This window comes from Macaca fascicularis, chromosome 7 (genome assembly GCF_037993035.2).
Source record: "Macaca fascicularis isolate 582-1 chromosome 7, T2T-MFA8v1.1".
Taxonomy (NCBI): domain Eukaryota; kingdom Metazoa; phylum Chordata; class Mammalia; order Primates; family Cercopithecidae; genus Macaca; species Macaca fascicularis.
Genome location: NC_088381.1, coordinates 14,814,348 through 14,837,028, shown reverse-complemented (window position 1 = coordinate 14,837,028; position 22,681 = coordinate 14,814,348). Strand labels below are relative to the sequence as shown.

Genomic DNA, 22,681 nt, shown 5'->3' with positions numbered 1-22,681 from the left:
CTACAAAGTAACCATGCCAATAGTGCACAATGAAAAGCTGTTTTTCTCTCAGTTGCTGGTATAAGAATTATTCTCTTATGGTTGACAAGTGAGTGCCTAACTTTTTATTTTTCAAAGACTTCTATAGCAATTTTGTGTGTAGAGGCAAAAGGATACAGAGTAAAGCAATAAAATAATTCCAGCTGTAGCTCTTGAGCAGAACATAAGGCCAGATGACAGCTAAAGAAAAAACAAAAACAAAGTTGCTTCTCTCCTCCCTTTGTACCCCATCTTCTAGTGCTAGCTCTCAGAGAGAGAAAATTTAGTGCTGTTTTGCAAACCCTTGTTAATGTATGATTCCCAATAAATAAATCAAATGCAGAAAAAAAGGGATATCACAGTCAACATACTGCTCAAGAACATCATTCTTGTAATTGTAAATCACAAATTACAGGTTTGCAAAATGTGTGGCTGCCTCATATCCTACTAAAGTAAGTTTTATAACAATTATATCATTGGTTTATTAAATGACAGAAGTGGTTTAAAATTTTTCTTTGGTAAAGAGCCCTTATATCTTGGCATTACATGTGTTACACATGCTACCATAGCAATTCTTTAGGTATTTAAAATTATATGCTCAAATTAGGCTAGCTTAGGAAGCATAGAAAAAAACGAAAACAATTACTCTAATTCCACAAGCCCAAAAAAACCATTATTAACATTGTGGTGTAGTGTTTCCAGTTTCAATTCATTTTAAATTTGGCCACAACTGTCTCCTATTCTGTTCATTAGATTTCTTTAGTTTGATTCGCTTAAGGGTAAGAACAAACCAACCCTTGAATTTTTAGTTTTCCATTTGTCTATGAGCTTTGACTGGAAACATTAACAGCATATAGCATTTTCTTTAAGCTACCTGAACACAGCCATCTGTGATGAAAAAATATACAAGGAATATGAAAAATGCAGCAAGACACAATGTCTGGCAATAGTAAAGGAAAACAAGTCCTGTAACCTGGCTTATTCAACAGAAGAACTACCTTTCTAACGAAGAGTTAGTTTGGCTTAATGTAGTATTAGGTTTGCAGAGACTGTTTACTGTCTGTAGATCAACTTTTGAGTTAATAAGGAGTAGTTATACACATCCTGCTAACACATAAATCTTCAACCCTTTAAATGACAAATGTATTTCTAGGATTTTTATCTTAAGGTCACACTCAAAGACAGAAATTAAAATGTATGTAAAAGGCTGTGGGAAATATTCGATGATGTGAATGATTAAATTGTAGTATAGCTACATAATGGAATGGCTAAGATCAAAGACTCTGAAGTTAGACTGACACAATGAAAATGGCCAAGAGATTTTAAGCTGACTGCATTTTAGAAGTATGATCCCAATGGTGCTTCTAAAAGGAAGTATGCATTTGTATACAAGATGTCAGAAGAAAGAAAAGCCTAAGCAGAAATATCCAAATATGAACAGTAATTATTTCTGGGTAGGACTGAATGATTCCTAATTTTGTCTTTATAATTTTCAAAATATGCATATATTAGTCTAAGAGTCAATAAAATTTTAAATAACAAAACATTATGCAAAAAGTTATACAGCGAATTTTTTTGCTCTCTTATTGGGTAATAAATAAAATTCAATCTAAGACACATCAGGGCTTTCTGAAAACTGTTAAGGCAGCACTTACTAAAGGATTGTGATAGCTTGCGGTACCATTAAATACTCTGTACTACCTAAATAAAGCCAGTCCACTTAGTTTTCAGATATAGAGCCTTATTAAAATATTACCACCTTTGAAAATCATTACATGAACAATTCATATCCCTTGCCTAAAGCAAAATTAGACAAACATAAATCATAGCCTTCTAATCATTTTGGCTCAGAAATGACATTACTTACTTCTAAAAAAGATTAAGTTAGTCATGTACTTCTCAATGGCCAAACGAGAAAACATGACAATGTTTTACTTCATATCAATCAGATCTCATCTTTCTTCTGCCCCAAAACATATCTAAGATCTTTTCCTCTTTTAACCTTAAGCCTGTTGTGAGGTAAGTTTTGTGGGTTTTGTTCTCAATCCAGTATATCTGAACAATAAGAGCTGTAAATGTTGTAAGTGACAACTCTGTCAGCACTAAAAATGATCTTAAAACAAAGCATAAGCTAGCATTAAACAACAACAACGAAAACCCAGACCAGGCACAGTGACTCATGCCATAATCCCAACACTTTGAGAGACCAAGTGGGTGGATCACTTGAGCCCAGGAGTTTGAGACCAGCCTGGGCAACATGGCAAAACCGTCTCTACCAAATAGATGCAAAAATTAGCTGGGAGTGGTGGTACGTGCCTATAGTCCAGCTACTCGGGAGGCTGAGGTGGGAGGACCATGTGAACCCAGGAAACAAAGGCTGCAGTGAGCTGAGATCATGCCACTGCACTCCAGCCTGGGCAACAGAATAAGATCCTGTCTCAAAACAAACAAAAAACCAAAAGCTCTCATTTGCCTCATTAAAATAGTCAAAGAAAGAAACTGAATGAAAAGAACAGTAATACCTTATTATTGATTAGGTTTTTAAAAATCTTAATTTTTAAGATTTTTCCTCAAAACTTTTCTTGAGTGCCAATTATGTATGTGATTAGCACTATATTACACATCAGGAATAAAAGATGAGCAAGATAGGATTTCAAATTCAAATGATGATCTGTTATAAAACCCTCCAAAGACAGATATGAAATAGAAAGGTAAATTTCTTTCTGTTGACTTATGATAACTGATGAAGACATTAACTGTTGAAAGCAGAAAGTTGTCCAATAACTTATGAAGGAAATGTCTAGTAAAGTTATTGGCACAAAAATAGGTACTCAAATATTTGTTGAATTAATTAATGAACATTCAAAAGAGAGAGGATTTCCACTCTGGCATTTAATACCTTCAAAACATTTATTTAAATATAACATTATCATTACTTTTATTGTGTTAAAAAATTAGATAATGCGTTATTCTTTTAAACTATATTGTCTTTGTAAATAATTGCCAATGAAGTAAACCTGATATAAACACTACCTTAAACCATAATCTGTATTCAAAACATTTATTTATGTCAAGCCCATAAGATGAATTATGAAACTTAACATGTATTTTATTCCTAATAAAGTAGCTAGATAAATCATAACACACTGCAACTTCCCATACATTTCAAAAGAAGAATGACGTTCTAAACCTTTGGAACATCATAAATGAAATAAATGGTACTAAAGTAAATTTAAGAGTTTTCTTTTGCAGTTGTAACTCTGAAAAAATTAGCTATCACTCTAATCATCTTAAGAAAAAGTTAAACTTCCCTTTCTGCTTCTGCATTCTTTACCTATAGATGCATTAAAAATTACCACAACACTTAGCAGCTTCAAACACAAACATTTATTATCTCATAGTTTCTGTAAGTCAGAAATGTGGGACCAATTTAGCTGGGTGATTCTGGCTCATAGTCCCCATGAAGTTCTAGTCAAGAGACTGGCAGTGGCTGTAATTATCTGAAGGCTTGTTTGTGGCTGAAGGACTTGCTTTCAGGATGATTCACTTCACGTGGTTGTTGCTAAAAGGCTCCAGTTCCTTGCTGGTTGTTGGCAGATGACCTCAATTCCTCACATGGATCTCTTCATACATTTCCTTCAGTGTCCTCATGCATAGTAGCTTGCTTCTCCCAGAGTGATGCAAGACAGAAAGCAAGATGGAAGCCAGAAATTTTCTTATCATCTGCCCTCAGAAGTCACACTTCATTTTCAACACATTCCGTTTGGTAGAAGTGAGTCCCTAGGAACAGCCTATACTCAGGAAGAGGGGAATTAGACTCCAGTGAAGAAAGGAGTATAAAATGTTTCCATATTTTAAAACGACCATAATTCACTTCTCTTTGAACACCAATTATTTATATTTTTCTCATATTCAAAATACATTCTACCCTCCCATGACTCCCTACAAGTCTCATCTTTTTATAGCAACATCTTCAAAGCTAGGATGCCATCTTCTAAACAGGTGCAGGTACAGATGAAACTCCCTGGGTATATGTAGTTCCTTAAATGCTGCTCCTTGAATATATATCGCTTCTCTCAATCTGATGATCTGGAACTAAAGATACAAATTACCTGCCCAACACATACCCAAAAGACAATGGTAGGACAGGCAGAGGATAACTGCCATGTGACCTTCTTGTTCAAAAGTGGAAAAAATGAGAGGAACAACATAGTTATTGGTGCACGTAATTCTGAAATCAAGGTGGCAACGTTGGAAGTTCCTAGAGTGGAACTTAGGACCTGGGAATAATTTTTCATAACTCTTGGCTCTGGCCTTTGAGATCTTGGTTCTAATTTCTAATTTTCTTCTATTTTCATTGAAGGGTGGACCAAGTTTGCATCTGTATAGTTTTCAACTTGCTTCCTGCAAGTAGAATTTTGGGGATTCAAAGGGCCCCTCTTCAATCAAAGGTGGTATTTCTGCCAATATAATGCATCAAAAAACTTTGTGAATCTTATAGCGGTCCACTCCATTAGATAAAAAGCACACTCATAAATGAGAAAAACTCTTCTCAACCTTAAACTTCTGCTATGTGACATACATTTACACTTCTTATAGGACCTATTACTTTAATTGAAAGATTCTCTGAGGTTCATCTTAAATCCTCCTGAGGTCTTAACAAAGGAATTTACACTCACATCCTTAGACAATGCTTTTCTGAGAAGGCCCTGGATTTGATCTTTGCTTAGAAGCCATTTCTTAATCTTAGCTGTTTGACATATTGAGAAACTGAGAATTTTCAAAACCAGCGAAGTCCTGGATTCTTGTTTAGGAGTCCTTCCTTAGCTTACTTCTCTCATTTACTGTTTATCATAAGCAGTAAGAAGAAATCAGACAAAAAGCTTCAACTTTTTGCTTGAAAACTCCTTAGCTTAACCACCCAGTACATTGGGTATATTTTCTGTTTCCCACATTACTGCCAGGTGACATCGTTGCTAAGCTTTCAGACACTAAACAAACATTCCCTTTCTTCCATTTTCCAATATGATTTTCTTCATTTTCATTTAAACCCTCACTGACGCTCTATCCAAAGACCTTTAAGCTTCCAGTAACAGTCTCTTCGGAACTTTATTAAACCTCGCCTCAAAGACCTTCCAGCTTTTATTTACTGTCTGAGTCCTGAGTCCAAAGTCATTCCCATGTTTTAGTATTTGTTGCAGCAGCACTTCATTTTCAGGTCTCCAGAATCTGTATCAGTCAAAAATCATTCCCAAATTTAGTGGCTTAAAATAACAAACATTTATTATTTCACAGTTCCTGTTGACCAGGAATTCAAGAGCAGCTTAAATAGATGGTTTTGGTTCAGGGTCCCTCATAAGGCTGCAGTGAAAACATGGCACAACTGGTCATCTTAAGGCTTGCTTGGAGCTGAATAACCTGCTTCCAAGGTGGCTCACTAATATGGCTGTTGTCTGAAGGCTTCAGTTCCTCACCACATGAACAACTACATAGTGTTGCTTGAATGTCCTTATAATATGGCAGTTAGGCATCCTCCATAATGTGGGTGACCTCAAGCAATTAGTTGAAAGGCATAAGAAAAAAGATTGAGGTCCTCTGAAGAGAATAGAATTCAGCCTTCTCATGACTGCAACACCAACTTGTGCCAATTTCCAGCATGCTTGCCCATTCTGCCAACCCAGCCCACAATCTTATGAACCACTTCCTTAAAAAAAAAAAAAAGAAAGAAAGAAACTTTACTTTCTATATAAAGATTGGTATCTCTTATCTGAAATGCTTGGAACCAGAACTGTTTCAAATTTCAGAATATTTGCATGTGCATAGTAAGACATCTTAAGGATAGCACCCAACTTTACAGATGAAATTTATTTATGTTTATACACCTTATAACACACAGGCTGAAGGTAATTTTATACATGATTTAAAATAATTTCAGGCATGAAACAAAATTCTGACTGCATTTTTAGTGTGATTCATTACATGAGGTCAAGTGTAAATTTTTTCTACTTGAGGTGTCAAGTCCATACTCAAAAAGTTTTGGATTTTGGGGCCGGGCACAGTGGCTCAGGCCTATAATTCCAGCATTGTGGGGAGGTGGGTGGATTGCTTCAGCCCAGGAGTTCGAGACCAGCCTGAGCAACAATGCAAGACCTTGTCTCAAAAAGAAAAAAGTTTCAGATTTTGGAACATTCAGATTTTAAATTTTCAGATGAGGGATGCTCAACCTGTATTGGTTATTTTTTTCTGGAGAAATTTGACAAATACAGTGTCTTAGAAATATTCTTAGCAATTGATAAGTTTATTTAATAAGGCTAGTGATTTCTTCCACATCCTTAAATTCCTTCCAAGCCGTTACTTACTTGTAAGTCATCTGCCCCTTCAGCTTCATTTTTCGATTCGGGGCATCCTAAGAAAATAGATAAGGTTAATTAAGCATAGAATTTTTGTCTTAGAGTCCAGTATTAATGACTAATTGATTATGTCATTATAATACTTTAAAAGACTAATCAGAGATCTTTCTGGATTGCCTGGCAATTAAGATACTGGCCACTTATATTTGCCCGTTAGAATAATGGAGAATAATGTAATTATTTCCTTCTTCCATAGGAAAATTTCCAGTTGCTTAACTAACGAGATGTTTTCTCTGAAAGTATACTATCTCTAGCACCCCCTGCCCCTAGTTTCTCCCAAATACTGCCAATTACTAGGCAGATTATAATTACACTGCTCTGGTGATGCTAAGATGCGATTATTCAATTTTTCTGAATGCTTTGACCCAGGAAACAGTATTTAGTACCCAAAGCCAGGATTTTAGTTGCTTTAGCTCAGATGGAAAACAAATGAGTTTTAATCCACTATTGATAGTTAAAGGCCAACTGTTGTTACTGACTTTTGTGCATCAATGTCTCTGTACAGATTTTCATGCTGTTAAGGGTACCTTTAGTTTCAATAAATTAATAAGGAAGGATTTGTCCTAGTATTCTTAGTTCATGCTACCCTTGAGAGGCACAGCTTAGCATGGAGTAGGCATGAGATAAGGAGAAATGTGCCCTTTTGAAAGAGCAGCATATTTTATCTTTTTGTCACAGAAGGTCAAGTAAAAGCAATTTGAGATTGTTGAAAGTCTATATAACAGCTGATGATAATGCTAGCTAATGTTTTTCAATGTTCAAAAATAACAAGGCAGAATAAGTACTATAGTCTATTCTACCTGGGAGTTTGTAAGCTACTCCTTGTAAATCATTTTTTAAAACATTAAACCCAATCTATTTGATCCTAGTGAAAGAAGTATACTGTTATGGTACATGAGCATAAGCTTAAAAGTAATTCAAAACTTTAAATCATATAAATTCCAGCAGCCATGGATAATATTTTTCTCTTTAAAGCACTGGTTCTTCAAACCTTGCTAAAGGTTAGAATCAATTGAGGAATTGTCAAAAAATACACTGATGCCAGAGTATGGCGTCAAACCAAAATATATCAGAATCTCTGTGGAATGAGGCACAGGGCATCATGTATTTTTTTTTTAAGTTTCTTATTTTTTTTCTTCAAATTCAAATTACTTGACTAGAGAACAATTCCTCACTATATTTGAACTTACTTGGAGTTTGTGAAAAATAATGGGTGACTCGACTCCATTCCCCAGATAGATTCAATTGGTCTGGAGTGGAGACTAAGTCATTTTAAGCTTCAAAAGCTTCCCAGGTGATTGTAATGTGTAGCCAAGGTTAAGAACACTGATCTAGGGAGAATTTATGGGGTCTTACAATAAATACAAAATGGGTACTATTACTTCATAGTAATTTTTTCTGGATCAGAATAAAAAATTACTCATTTACCAAATTCCAATCTTTTAAAGTAGCTAAATAAATTACTTAACTACAGTTTCATGCACTATCAAAACAGATTTGTACAACATATTTCCATGTTCTTGCCTGTGACTGGTCTCATAGTTTGTTTTCAGATTTTCTTATTAAAATGACATCTTCAAAATACACAAATCACAATGTAGTCTAGCACACTTTCAGTTACTTCATACAGAAAGTTAAATTGAAATAATTTTCCTTCCTAATTAGAAAAAAAAAACAAGTCTTAGATATTTCTACCTTTATGGGAAGAAATGGGTTTTAATGTGATTTTTAAGTAAGCATAAGTCAGTCTTAAATAAAAAAACATTATTCTTCCCTTCAAAACCTGTATGCTTTTGAGTTAACATAGACTGAAAAGATAACAAAGGAATAGATGAGGTTTGGAAGTCTGCCAATCCTCAATAATGAAATCAATAAAGTAAAGACTTTTGTCGTGGAATAACTACAGTCTACATACATTTGAATATTACAAGTTCTATATAATTACCCAAAAAAAGGATGTGACTGGTGTCATACATACACAAGTTGAATACCAACTGGGATTCTCACAGCTGTACATTTCTAGTCCCCCTTCCTTCAAGCTTTTATTTTAAAACATTTGAATTATCTGAAGTCAGCTGTTGATGGACTATTCAAGATAGTACATGCAATTGACATAGACTATGATGTGACAAATACAAATCAGGTTAAGGAGTCTATTATTTTCTCTTCATCTATTGTGAGGTTTCAAAGCCGGGTCACATATCACAAAAGCTGACATGGTCAAAGTGTGAAAACTACTTTTGGTCAACTTTAAGAAAGATAACCTCAACTATATATAACTGATAAATAAGAAAATAGTCAAGAATACTTACCTTGAGAAATATCCTCTATAGCTCTTCGGATACCTCTATCAAAAGCCCTAGCATCAGCAGGACTTTGAAACGTAAGACCAAACTTCTTGTCATCAATCTTCCAGTGGTGAAATGTTGGAGTGACCTTATTATAAATGAGGTCTTTTTTAAGCATACATTCCAAAACCACCTGACAAAAGCCAAATACCAAAAATTAATACACATGTATCAAATGCATCTAATGTAGCTCATAAATACAAACTGAGGTGATAAAAAGCTATTACTTTTTAATGAATAATTTCTAATATTTTAAATAAAGTCCTCACGAAGTCACTCACTAAAGAGATTAAGATGGAATAAAAAATGCACATTATAAACAGGATGCTTATTATACTCCCATTTTAAAGAATACACACATATATACACTCCCATTGCACACAAAATTTCTGGAGGAATATATCAGGAATTCCAGGAAAGAGGCAGGGGGTTGGTAGTAATAGAAATTTAATTTTTTAAAGTCATTTTTGGCTGGGGGCAGTGGCTCACACCTCTAATCCCAGCACTTTGGGAGGCCGAGGCAGGCGGATCACTTGAGATCAGGAATTTGAGACCAGCGTGGCCAACATGGTGAAACGCCATCTCTGCTAAGAATATAAAAAATTAGCTGGGCGTGGTGGTACATGCCTGTAATCCCAGCTACTCAGGAGGCTGAGGCAGAAGAATCGTCTGAGCCCAGGAGGCGGAGGTTGCAGTGAGTTGAGATCAGGTCACTGCACTCCAACCTGGGCAACACAGTGAGACTTTGTCTCAAAAACAAAACAAAACAAAATAAAATAAAATAAAATAAAGTCATTTTCCTAAATGTCTTAAAAGATGTATTTATATTTTGTGTAAGAATTTAACGGTCACGGCAGTAAAACAAATACTCTTTGCCACTTTCTCAAAATATGTATTTAAGTGAGTTACCTAACTTTTTAAAGCCTTAGTTTACTCATCTCTAAAATAGAAATTGCAGTATTAAAATATCCCAGAGCTTAGAGTGGAATGACCGAATGTGCATTCATGTAAAGAGCTTCATGCAATGTATGAAGCAATACACCTTTGGTTTTTAAATTTTTTATTTTGAAAGTATTTCAGATTTGTAGAAATACCTGCAACAAGAATAACACAGAAAATTCCTGTTTGCCCTTTATCCAGACCTATCACATTACTTTTTAACATTCTCTATGCATATGTCCATGTATAAACATTTATTATGAATTCTTTCAAAGGAGTTACATATATTACGTTCTACTGATCTTTAATACACACTTGAGTGTATTTCCTAAGTGCAATACTGTTCTCTTATGTAATCACAGTATGGTGATCTCATTCAGGAAATTTAAAATCAACACAGAACTTTAATCTATAGACCATGTTCCACAGACCATGTTTCACTTTTGCCTACTATACTAATAATGTCTTTTATAGCATTTTAAAAATCTTTCCAGTGTAGGATCCATTCCAGGACAGTTATAAGGTCTCTTCAATCTTTCGTTCCTGGGCCTTTGTCTTTCATCATATTCACAATATGCTTAATGTTAGTTGTCACTATTACTATATAAAACAGAAGTGGATCTATCAGTGATCTTTGCAATTAATCTAATTAATAAAAAGACTAGAACTACACACCTTAATTATTTTAAGAATCCCCTATAAGAAAATAGGAGGAAATAATTAAAAATAATTCAAATGAAACCCATAGTAGCACATGACACATAATAAATGCTCTGTTGGTATTTGGTGAAAGATTATCTTCCCACTACCTCCACTCTTTTCCAATCACCATTATCACTTGCACATCTCTTCCATGCACTGCTGATGATCCCCTCATATATTACTAGTAGTAGTGAATTACTAGTAGTAATTACACTACTCTGCAGGTAGAGTAATAATTTTTCTTAAAATAAAAATAGCAACTTTACTGGACCACTTCCTAGTTTCAATGTCTTTTCAATGCTTTCAAGACTAAAATTCCTACTATGACCTACTAGGCCCTGCATGACCTGATCTTTGTCTATTTGCCAAATCCTTAAGTTATAGTCGCAGACAAACATTAGGTACTAAACCAATACTTCTCCTCAGAAAAACTTTCAGGCTTTATGCACTTCCCTAGGAACTCATTCATAGATCATGGACTAGGAATCTCTAATTTATGCTTTTGGAGGGGAGGTCTGCTAGAGTCTGCTTATACTGGCTCCCAAGAGCCAGATATTAAATTTTCAGGAATTTTGGAAGCCATTGTTAAAAAGCTAGAATATATAACTCTACAATGAAATAAATTACATTAAAAATAAAATAATAAATACACAAAACTCATCAGTTCCAAATTATTTTACTCTATTTTCACAATTACCTATGTTCTTGAGGTAGTTTATGTCTGTCGTATCTGTATGGTAGAAATACTACGTAATACCACACTTCCCAATGCCATATGCAATGATGGCATGCTGACTGAAAGCAGCCATGGTGGAGGTATGTAAATGCTATAAATCATTGACTTGTGTCCCCTCCTGAAAGCTGATTGCTAAAAACCTTTTATCAGCATACCACCAAATATAATAATGCTTGGTAGTAACTTTTATTAATTCAGAAATAACCAAAAATGTGACTAAGGTTCAGTCCTGCCCGTTTATAGGCAATGCAGTGAAATTCTCTCAAGAGTTTTGCTTCCTATACTTTGACGACTCTACATGTATTAGAAAAGAATTAACAACCAGGCACAGTGGCTCATGCCTGTAATTCCAGCCATTTGGAAGGCTGAGACAGGTAGATCGACTGAGGTCAGGAGTCTGAGACCATCCTGACCAATACAGTGAAACCTATCTCTACTAAAATACAAAAATTAGCCGGGTATGGTGGTGGGTGCCTGTAATCTCAGCTACTTAAGAGGCTGAGCCAGGAGAATCACTTCAACCTGGGAGCCAGAGGTTGCAGCAAGCCAAGATTGTGTCACTGCAATCCAGCCTAGGCAGCAAGAGTGAAACTGCATCTCAAAACAAGAAAGGAATGTACATATATCCAGAACTTTTATGAGTCAGCACTTTGCTAAAGCATTTTACACAGATTTACTATTAAATATTTGTTACAACCATTTTGCAACAACAACAACAATTCAGGATTAAGCTCTAGAATTCAAGGGGAAGTAAATGTTAGTGTCAGAAATTACTGCAACATTTTTACTATATCCATAAACAGTGGGAAAAGCAGTATTTTGTAAAACAATGCTAAATTGGAATTGTTAAAAAGGGGAGGACATAAGAACAGTTTGATTCTAGTTTTTAATATATAATACCACTAAATTAATTTTTAATACATGAAAATATTACTGAATTAGCCCCCTCTTCTATTTTCCAAAATTAATACTTCAACTATTAACTCTCAGATAAATAAAATTTCAACGTGATCTACCCTAATCTCGTCTTCAAAAGGCATCTATTGTTTAGAGCGTCCCAAAACTCAAAGAAAAAGTAGTTTTAAAAATAAGTTTAAGCACTATTCACAATAGCAAAGACATGGAATCAACCTAGGTGTCCATCAACGGTGGATTAAAAAAAGAAAATGTGATACATATATACTTATAAAACATATACCATGGGATACTAAACAGCCATAAAGAAGAATGAAATCATGTCCTTTGCAGCAACATGGATATAGCTGGAGGCCATTATCCTCAGCAAATTAATGTAGGAACAGAAAGCGAAACACCACATGTTCTTACTTATAAGTGGGAGCTAACAATGGATACTCAGACACACAAAGATGGCAATAATAGGCACTGGGGAAAGAGAAGGAGGGAGGTAAGAGTTGAAAACCTATTGAGTACAAGGGTGTCAAAACCCATCATTCCCCAAACCTCAGCATTATCCAATATACCCAGGTAACAAAATCTGCACATGTATCCCTTGAATCTAAAAGATGAAATTATAAATAAATCAATGAAAATGAGCTTTAAAATGCACTGAGGAAATGAAGAGGCTAATGAACTAGCTCTTTGACTCAGATAAATACCTATGCAGAAATGTGTTCCACCGAAAAGTCATGAAAATACCGAGTTTAAATATCGTACCAACCAGTACAAAAACATACTAATTATAAACTAGATCTCAACATGTTTACTTCTATCTATAAAATATGAGAAAATACTGTTGGTATTATATATTTAATGTAGCAAAAAACTGATTATCCTTTAGGTAAAAACTTCTATGGTAGTTGCTAAAATGAATTTTGGAACAGGCAGTGGAACAGAAAAAAGGTAATCTGTTGGCACAATCGCCCAACATCTTTGTAGATATTTTTTAGGATATGCCTCCTAGAAGAGTCTATCACTCATTTACATAATTCTCACAGGTTCCTATGCAATGTACAATATTTTCTTATTTATCTAAGTGACATAATATATTAGAAAGTTGTTTTGCTTTTAAGTAGCATTTTTAAAAATGTACTTTAATCACACTAAAGACAATGTATAGTACACCTTGATTAAGTAACAGAGATGGATACCAACTATCTACTTCAAACTTAAAAAAAAAAATCAATGGGGTTCAAAGTTGTTAAAAAAAAAAAAAAAAGAAAGAAAAAGAAAGCAAAGAAAAAGAATGCCTCAGAAGATGTTTACTCATCATCTGATCAGAACTAAACCTACATTCCTGAAAAGCAAAAATAATTTTAAGGGATAGAGGATTCTTAAAATTACTGAAATCTACTGCCTATTTTCACTGTCCCTTCTCAACTATATCAGAACACTAAGTTCTGACGTTAGCCCAATGTAGTTTTCACTGTATTAATTCTGTATCTTAAAAGATAACAGTAATATTAGTAACAACAGTCATACAGGAAGCAGAGTTCAATGCTGAATTACCATATTTGAGATGGGCATAATTAGCAAACTGTAGAAAATAGCAATTACATCTTTGACAAGAGATTAAAAACAACCAATCCCATATTACCAAGTGAATTATTTACTTTGTAGGAGAAATGAGGTAAAGGCATACATTATTTCTGGCCAATATGAAGTTAGGCTAATCACCAATGGCAATTAATGTCTTGTCTTCTTTGTAAGACAAGACATGGTGCAAAAGGAAATAAATAATTCTAAGTCTTGTTAAGACTATCCTAAAGGCCATTGCCAGAAGCTATTGAAAACATAATCTTAAAAATATTCAGTGTATTGGAACACATACCTAATTCTAATTAAAAGCTGAACAAACTTCTTGCTAGTATTAATTAGCTGTAGGTGTGAATTTCATCAGGCCCCACTATATTAATGAAAGACATTCATAAAATAGATAGTAAAGATAAATTTAAAAGCCAACCAGTAAGTGGCCTCACTCTCTTTTTTACTCAAAAGATACTTAATATTAATAAACTGGAAAGACATCAGAAGTGTAGACAGCTACTGTAAAGTAAATATTAAATGTAGGACTCAATCAACAGTAACTATAAAGAATAGGTTGCTAAAATAATGTGACAAGAATAACCCTTCACTGATCCATTAAAAATGCGGCTGGTTGACAAAGAACAAATTAGAGTAATGTTTTAGTATTAGTACTAGAACTTTTTGAACTTTTGATCACCTATAAATGCACTGGGATTAGAAATACAGACATTTACCAAAAAAAAAATATACATATATATACACACACACACACACACACACACACACACATATATATATAAAATGAAAAATTTTAAACTAGAAAAAGCTGCAACAAATTCAATAGCACTTAAATGTTTATACTGACTGCATGAAGAAAAATTCAGACTTTTACATACAAACAGATCTTGCCAGGTTGGAGTACAATATAATTGCTGCAGATAGACTGGCTGGAGCCAGCTCTAGGAAAGCGACTATAATAATAAAGGAGGAAAATACAATATGTAGGTGTTTTTGGTAGCACAACTTTGCATTCCAACACAGATCTAAACAAATCTAATTTGCTTAAGACATACAAGTCTAAATTCTTTACTAGCAAGGTAAATATTTTTGGAACCACAGGTATTTTAAGAAGATCTTTCAATCCAGTGGTAGCGAAAAGAACAACTTATAAAATCTATTTTTATTTTTTATTCTTTTGTCTGTTCACATTAAACAGACGTTATTTATGAAAATACAGATAAACAGGTGAACTGTGGACTTCAAGAAAACTGAAAATACTGTTGATATAAATTTATTAAAATCTGATACAGATGAAGGGAGAGGGAAGACAAATGGTTTCCTTATACTACACCAGGTTAAGGGACAGCGGAAGAAGAAAGGTGTTTAACAAAAATGGATTTTTATATGAGTGAAAAGTGTTCAAAATAATGATTAAGCTATGAAAAATAGAATAGGGCAGGAGCATGACACATTCACTTCCCAAGGAAGAAGAAAACTGTTACTATTGTGTAAGAGGAATTCAGTATAGTAATTAGTTAAGCTTGTAGGCTTTGTAGCCAAGACCTGCTGGGTCCCATCCAGTCTCTACCATTCACCACCCAGCTGACTTTTAAGAATTAGATGAGCTAATACATAAAGTATTCAAAATGCTGCCCAACACACAGTAAATCTTCAATACATCTTAGTAGTGATGATCGGGTGATGCCACTACCCCACAATAGGTTACTTGCTATGTGAGGATGGGAAATCATTTATGAAGTGATGATTTTTGACTATGGAGACAGAGGTGTTTGAGTGACAGATACAAGTAGTAAGCACTTCAAAGAATTTATGTGAATAAATTCTGACGAGTTTAAGTTAATGGATTCTAAAGGCTGTACAAATGCTTCAATCTCCAACCCTTTTCCTTCATCTGAAATAAGTTCCAGGGTAAGAATTTACAGAGGGAAAAAAAGGGGGAGAAACTGCGGTTACTAAATAACTACAACTTCTGAAGACTTATTCCAAGTTATTCTGGGAAATACAGAGCAAACCTCCCATCGTAAAATAACTGTGTTGCTCGCCAGAAGCATTTAAAATAGACCAAGCCAAAAATGGGTGTACGTGCATTTTTGTTTCACTAATAACAATTAATAATTTGGAAGAAGAGAGTACAATTAAATATATACTTTCAAATTACTAAGTACTATATTATAGTTGCTACCTTACAAGTAGATAATTACATGTTCATAAATAGTGTTATCTAAGAAGTAGGACCCTTGGTAACCAGACATAAAAATTTTTACTAGTAACTTTCTGAAATACCTTTGAATCCAATGAAAAATAATTTCATTTTTAAAATAATAATTCCAAATTCAAATTAAATTACTTGATAACCAAAGTCAATAACTGATCTCTCAAATAGTTGCCTCTTATTATGAACTTTAATTTTCTGAATGATATAAAAACTTGTACCCTTCAAGAAATACATTATGACATTCTATATAGAATTATCTTATCAAATACATGTTTTTACAATTGTCTATTAATATAACTTTGTGCTTAACACTGTGTTCTGAGCTGAGTGGGACTTTAGAAATTGAAAAAAAAAATAGTAACAGAAGCAGCAATGGCAGTGATTCTCATACAATAGCAGTTCAGTTACCTTCAGCTACCACAAAAGGAAAGGAAGGAGGGAGAAAAAAAGGAACACAAGAGGAAAGAAGGAAAGAAAATGGTATCATATTTTCATAATTATGGCACATTATTTTAACACATTATTTTTAATGACTAAATAGTTCATACAAAAACCAGCAAGTTACAAAAGAGATCAAATATTCGACAGTCAGTCATACATACGTATTTTATTTTCACTCAAAAAGATAGTAACTGGAACACCAGTATCTACAGTTTCCATACTCCAGTAAACCCACACTCCTACCTAGTTCCTACTGAAATGAGGCGAGAAAGTATACACATATGTGTGCAAATAATAAAAATTAGAACAAACAACCAATAGAGGAATAAAATTTAACTGGAGCCTCACATGACTACAAGGATATGAAAAAGTGTGCTGCTGGAATTAAACTTGACATCATAATATTGGGAAAAGCTGGTGGATGCCAAGAGTAATAAGCAAAATGGACTCTTAGGCTAAAAGGTAATATGAATAAAGTTCAATTAGTAGAAATATAATCCATATATTTTTATTAACCAAGAATAAAAGAACACAAGAAAAACTTGACAAATATATAATCACAGTAAGACACCTGAATATATGTCTCAATAATTGATAGATGAAATAGACACAAAATTAGTAAAGATAAAGCAGATTTGAATACCACCATTAAAATGTCTGACCTATGGGACACACACAGAAACCTATATGAATTACCTGAAAAATATATTCTTCTAAAATATGTGGAAGACTTAGGTAAATTAATCATTTACCCACAATATAACATATATCTTGACAAATGTAATTGTTATCGCATAGCCTATAATCTCTAAACACAATGCAATACAATTTTAATTTACAATACCTGTTCTTTTGAAAGAAATTATACCTGTTTCTAAATGACAAGTGAATCAAATATATCAGCATGAGAATTAGAAAACCCTTAGAACTAAAAGATAATGAAATTAACTCCATATAAAAATTTGTGTAGTGCAACAATCCAAAACAAGAAGCCAAAAAGGAAATTTGCAGTTTAAAAAGCTTAGAGTGAAAATAAAAATCTGAAAACAAAATGAACTCAATGTCCAATTTAAAATGTTAAAAATGAATATAATAAACCCCAAAAAGTATTAAGAATTTAAAGAGTATGAATTCATTAAAAAAATTCTACAGAAAGGAAGAACTACTTTTCCCCCATTTGCTTGCTTGTTTAGAATATAGATAATATGAATTCCTGTTTTAGTCAATGAATTTTAATCATTTATCCTAATTTAATTGGATAAAGGGAACTCCTTCAGGCTGACTTGTGTCCTTTTCAACAAGATTTCATCCTTTGAGTACAACTTTACTTTCTGGCACAAGATGTTACATGATATTGTGGGTAAGGATGAATAATATGAATCTAATCACAGGAAACACTAGAAAAATCTAAATTGAGAAACATTCTATAAAGTAACTGCCCAGTATTCTTTAAATATGTCTATGTCATTAAAGACTGAGGAACTGCTCCATTTTACAGAAGACTGAAGAGCTATGGCAGTTAAATGCAACATAATCTTATACTGAAGAAACAAAATTGTCAGAAGAACATTACACAGACAGTTGTAAAAACTGGAATAGGGACTGTAGATTAAAGTAATGTATTTATGTTAATTTCCTAAATATGAAAAATATACTATAATTTTGTAAGAGAATATTCTTGTCCTTAGGAAAAATACGCTAACAATTAGGGTAAAAAGCAGGCTGTAATGCAACTTACATCACATAGTTCAGAAAAAAAAGTGTTTTTTGTGTGTATGTGTGGGTGTGGGTGTGTGTGTGTTGGGAGAGGGGAAAAATGATACATTCAATGTGGCAAATGTTAAAAACTGGTGAATTTAGGTAAAAGGTATACAAAAGGTCTTGAGAGTATCCTTGCCAACAGTTGATTAGTTGCAAAGACCAGTGAAATGGACAAGAAAAAAAGAAAAAGTACAAATAAACTATGTTAGGAAGAAAAAGAAGGATAAAACTAAAAGTAAAGATTTAAAAATTAATAAAGAATACAATATAAAGCTTTATGACCCTGAATACAAAAACTTATGTGAAACAAGCCAATTTCCTAAAAATCTATAACTTACCAAACTAACTGAAAAATAAAACAGAAAACCATTAGAGACCTGTAACTATTAACAAAAGTGAACGATTAGAAAGCAAGAATGCCATGGGATGAGGGAATGTGAGGTGAGATACACTGGGACTCCACCAGCACCTCTTGGAAATATGGCAAGGACTAGAGGTCAAAAAACAAGAATGTCACCACCTTTTATAGGGAATTATACAAATAATCAAATGAAAAGATGATCATCAGCCATCAGAAAAATGCAATTAAAACCACAGTAAGTTATTATCACTACATATCTCTCAGAATGAGTAAAACAAAAAATAGTGGCTACTTGAAATGCCGGTGAGGATGCTTAGGAAATGGATTGCTCATAAACTGGTGGTGGCAATGTGGCATGATAAGCCCACTCTAGAAAAAAGTTTGGCAGTTTCTTAACAAAACTAAATATGCAACTACCATACAACCCAGCAACTGCATACCTGATCATTTATCCCAGAGAAATAAAGCTTACATTCACAGAAAAAAAACATGTATGTGAATGTTCACAGCAACCTTATATTTAGCCCCAAATTGGAAACCGCCAAGACATCCTTCAATAAGTCATATAAATATATATCACAGACTACTACTCAACAATAAAGGGAACAAACTCTGGAGATACTCAATAACCTGGATGAACCCTCAGAGAATGATCATGAAAGAAAAAAGGTCAATCCTGAAAGGTTACATACTTATGATTACACTTGTATAACATTTTTTGAAAGACAAAATTACAGAAATAATTGAGAGAACAGAACAGTGGTTGCATGGCAAAAAGGAAATGGATGTGGTGATAAAATCAACAGAAAGAAGGGATTCTTGTGGTTGTTAAACTGTTCTGCATCTTGTCTGTGATAGTGAAAGCGTGATAAAACTGTACAGACTTAAATACACACAAAAGTGAATACAAGTAACTGAGGAAATCTGAATATGATATATTGTATCAACAGAAATATCATCCTTGTGATATGACAATACAGTTTGGCAAAATGTTGCCACTGGGAAAACAGGGTAGAGTGTACATAGCATTTCTTTTTATTATTTCTTACAACAGCAATTAATAATCTACACTTATATCAACAAAAACTTCAATTTAAAAAGTCTGTGAGACATTTGCAAAACCAGATTTCATAAAAATTAGCACCAAATTCTAGTCCGGGGAGGCGGAGAATGTAAGAACACTTCCTTATCATGATAAAGGACATCTCAAGACAACAGCTGACATCATACTTATCTGTGCAACATTAGAAATTCCTTTAAATTCACAAAGAAAATAAAGAGATATTATCGCACCAATATTGTCTAACATTATTCTAAAAGCTGCATGAAGAGATACCAAAAATGATTTTTAAAATATATCATTTACAATAGCCCCCTGCCACATTTTTATATCCCTAAGAAAAAACTTAAGTGAATGTACCTACATATGAAAAAACATAAACTGTCTAGAGTTCTGAAAGAATAAGCAAAAATACACCCCTCCCCACAAAAGTTAAAGAAGTCTAATGAGAAAAACTAGCACTAGCAGAAAACCAACTTCATATCAAAGTTACAATAATTTAGAGAGGGTACATGCACATCATAGAATACTACTCAACTGACAATCAACAGAAACAGTAGAATGGAATAGGAAGTACTCTGGACTGAAGGGTTTGTGCTCCCCTTGTGCTCCCCTCAAATTCATATGTTAAAGTCCTAATATCCACGGTGACCACATTTGGAAATAGAGCCTGTGAGGAAATGATAAAGGTTAAATGAGGTCATAAAGGTGGGGCCCTAATCTGATGGGGCTAGTGCTTTTCTAAGAGGAAGAAACACCAGAGCTCTTTCCGTAGACCATGTGAGGACACCCTGAGAAAGCGACAGTCTGAAAGCCAAGAAGACAGCCCACACCAGAAACAGAAAATTGGCCAATACCTTGGACTTCCCACCTTCCATAACTGTGAGAAAATAAATTCTGTTGTTTAAGCCGTTTCGTCTACATTATTTTGTTATGGCAGCCCAAGGAAACTAACACAGGAAGTCAAGCACATAGAAGGCACTCAGTGGTTGATTAAACAAAGGAATACAACAGTCAACCACTCAATGAAAAGCAGGACACATTCAAATTATAATTTAGAATGTAATAAAACAAAAGTAATGCAGAAACATTTGGAAAGCTAATAAGTATGGTCAATAATTTGAGGTCAGAGTTTGGGCTTTAATTTAGCTATGATGGAGGCTATTACAGTTTAATGGCAATTGGAAGATAATGGAAAGGATGTGAAATAAATTATGAAATATACCACAATCACGTATAAAAGAGAACGATGAAGCCAAGATAATATTGATGAGGCTGACAGACCAAATCAACCAGTGAAAAGCAATAACTAAAGAATGGAATGATGGTAGTTTAAAATAAATTGTAAAGAGGAAATATTTCAAGATGCCAAATGCAGGGTTTGAAAGAAGAAAGAGGAAATGTAGTAATAAAGAGTACGCTGAAGAAAGGTGAAAGTGTTAAGCTAAATGAGAAAATAAAGGTAACCAGGAAGGTATAATAATTTGGGACATTTTCTAAATCTTGATTTTCAGGAACCAGTTCCCACAAGGCTCCAGGGAAAGAGAACAGAAATGCTAATAGGCAGACTTTTTCCCCCTCTTCAAGGTATATTAGCAATATTAAATAATTAACTGTTGCAAAACAACCATTGGGGAAAACTACAAAATTCATGGCTGCACAGAAAGTAATTAATGCATAATTTATTACCTTTTCAATGGGTTAATAATGAAATGAACAGGATTCTAGACTGGTTATTATTACCATTTATCTCAATTCCAATTCTTCACAGCAAAATTGGTTTGCCCAAGGTGCTTTAACCCAGTTTTCCTATTTTTCCATCTCTGACAGTAAAAAGGAAACCACTGTTTCCTGCCATTATTGTTTTCTGAGCATTAGCAACATGTTTATCAACATTCTCTACTCCACATAATCTCTCAATATGCTATCTTTATAGTGCCATATTTATTAATGTAAAAGGGGAAGGGCATTTTCTTATGCATTGTACTTCTGATGAACTATAAGTAACTCAGTAAGGCAATACCATGGAAATGATCACCTTTGAGAAAAAAGGGCAGACAGATTAAAGCAAAGGAGGACAGAGCCAGATTATAAACATTTTCTATGTGGAGATGAAACTGTCTCTAGGAAATTAGTGGTGAATACTAAAAGAGTATTAGACCTAAGTTTTAGAAATTTAATTATGGTAAACAAGACAGAAGCTAGAAAGAGCCAGGTAAAACTGGGCAATGAAAAAAAAAAAGTAGGCTTATTTGCAGGAAAGATATGAGAGGGGTAGAGATTAAAAGAATGAAACAGAATCAAGAATAAAGAAGATCTGTTTGAATAAATGGAGGGATCACTGATAATTCCTAAGTTTATAACTATTGTTGATGCACATTTTGAGAACATTCACCAAATCCAAACAATTTCAAGATGTGATACAGTTTAACATACGAACTGAAACAAGATAACTTTATTCTACTTTAAGAATACTCAAAATTTGAAAATCTGAACATACAAACTAAAATATGAGACCCTATTCACAATATAAATAATCTTTACATGAATGTTACCTACATTCTTGGTAAGGCCTTCCTTGGTCACTGTGTCTACATACATTTTAACCAATCCCCATCCCCACCAAAAATCTTCCCCTATACTCCCTTTTCCTAATTTGTTTTTTCCCCTTAGTACTGTCTAGCATATCATTTTCCTGTTTTCTTACTGTAATATTTATCTTTCACTGGAATGTATATTCTCTTAAGAACTGAGATTTCTATTTTTGTTCACTTACATATTCCCAGTGCCTAGAACAGTACTTAGCACAGAGCAGCCACTCAACAATATTTATTGCATGAATGAACAACTCACCTTTAAAGAGAAAAGATTTTTCGCTTTTTTTAGACGGAGTTTCACTCTTGTTACCCAGGATGGAGTGCAAAATGTGCGATCTCGGCTCACTGCAACCTCTGCCTTCCACGTTCAAGCAATTCTCCTGCCTCAGCCTCCTGAGTAGCTAGGATTACAGGCGTCCGCCACCACGCCCAGCTAATTTTTTTTGTATTTTTTTAGAGATGGGGTTTTACCATGTTGGCCAGGCTGGTCTCGAACTCCTGACCTCAGGCGATCCACCCGCCTCGGCCTCCCAAAGTGCTAGAATTACAGGTGTGAGCCACCGTGTTTGGCCCAAAAAAAGAGTATTA

At 34.0% G+C, this 22,681-nt stretch overlaps 1 protein-coding gene across 2 annotated transcripts in view; it reads right to left on the bottom strand.

Annotated features, from left to right (window-relative positions):
* Positions 1 to 22,681, bottom strand: part of SPRED1 (sprouty related EVH1 domain containing 1) — a 101,113-nt gene that overhangs the window by 24,703 nt on the left and 53,729 nt on the right. For both annotated transcript variants that reach the window (XM_005559135.5, XM_045395271.3), the window contains 2 exons: positions 8,741 to 8,909; positions 6,378 to 6,424 (listed from right to left, as the gene is read on the bottom strand). In XM_005559135.5, the coding sequence (XP_005559192.1) occupies positions 6,378 to 6,424; positions 8,741 to 8,909 (216 nt within the window). The remainder of the gene's footprint in view (positions 1 to 6,377; positions 6,425 to 8,740; positions 8,910 to 22,681) is intronic.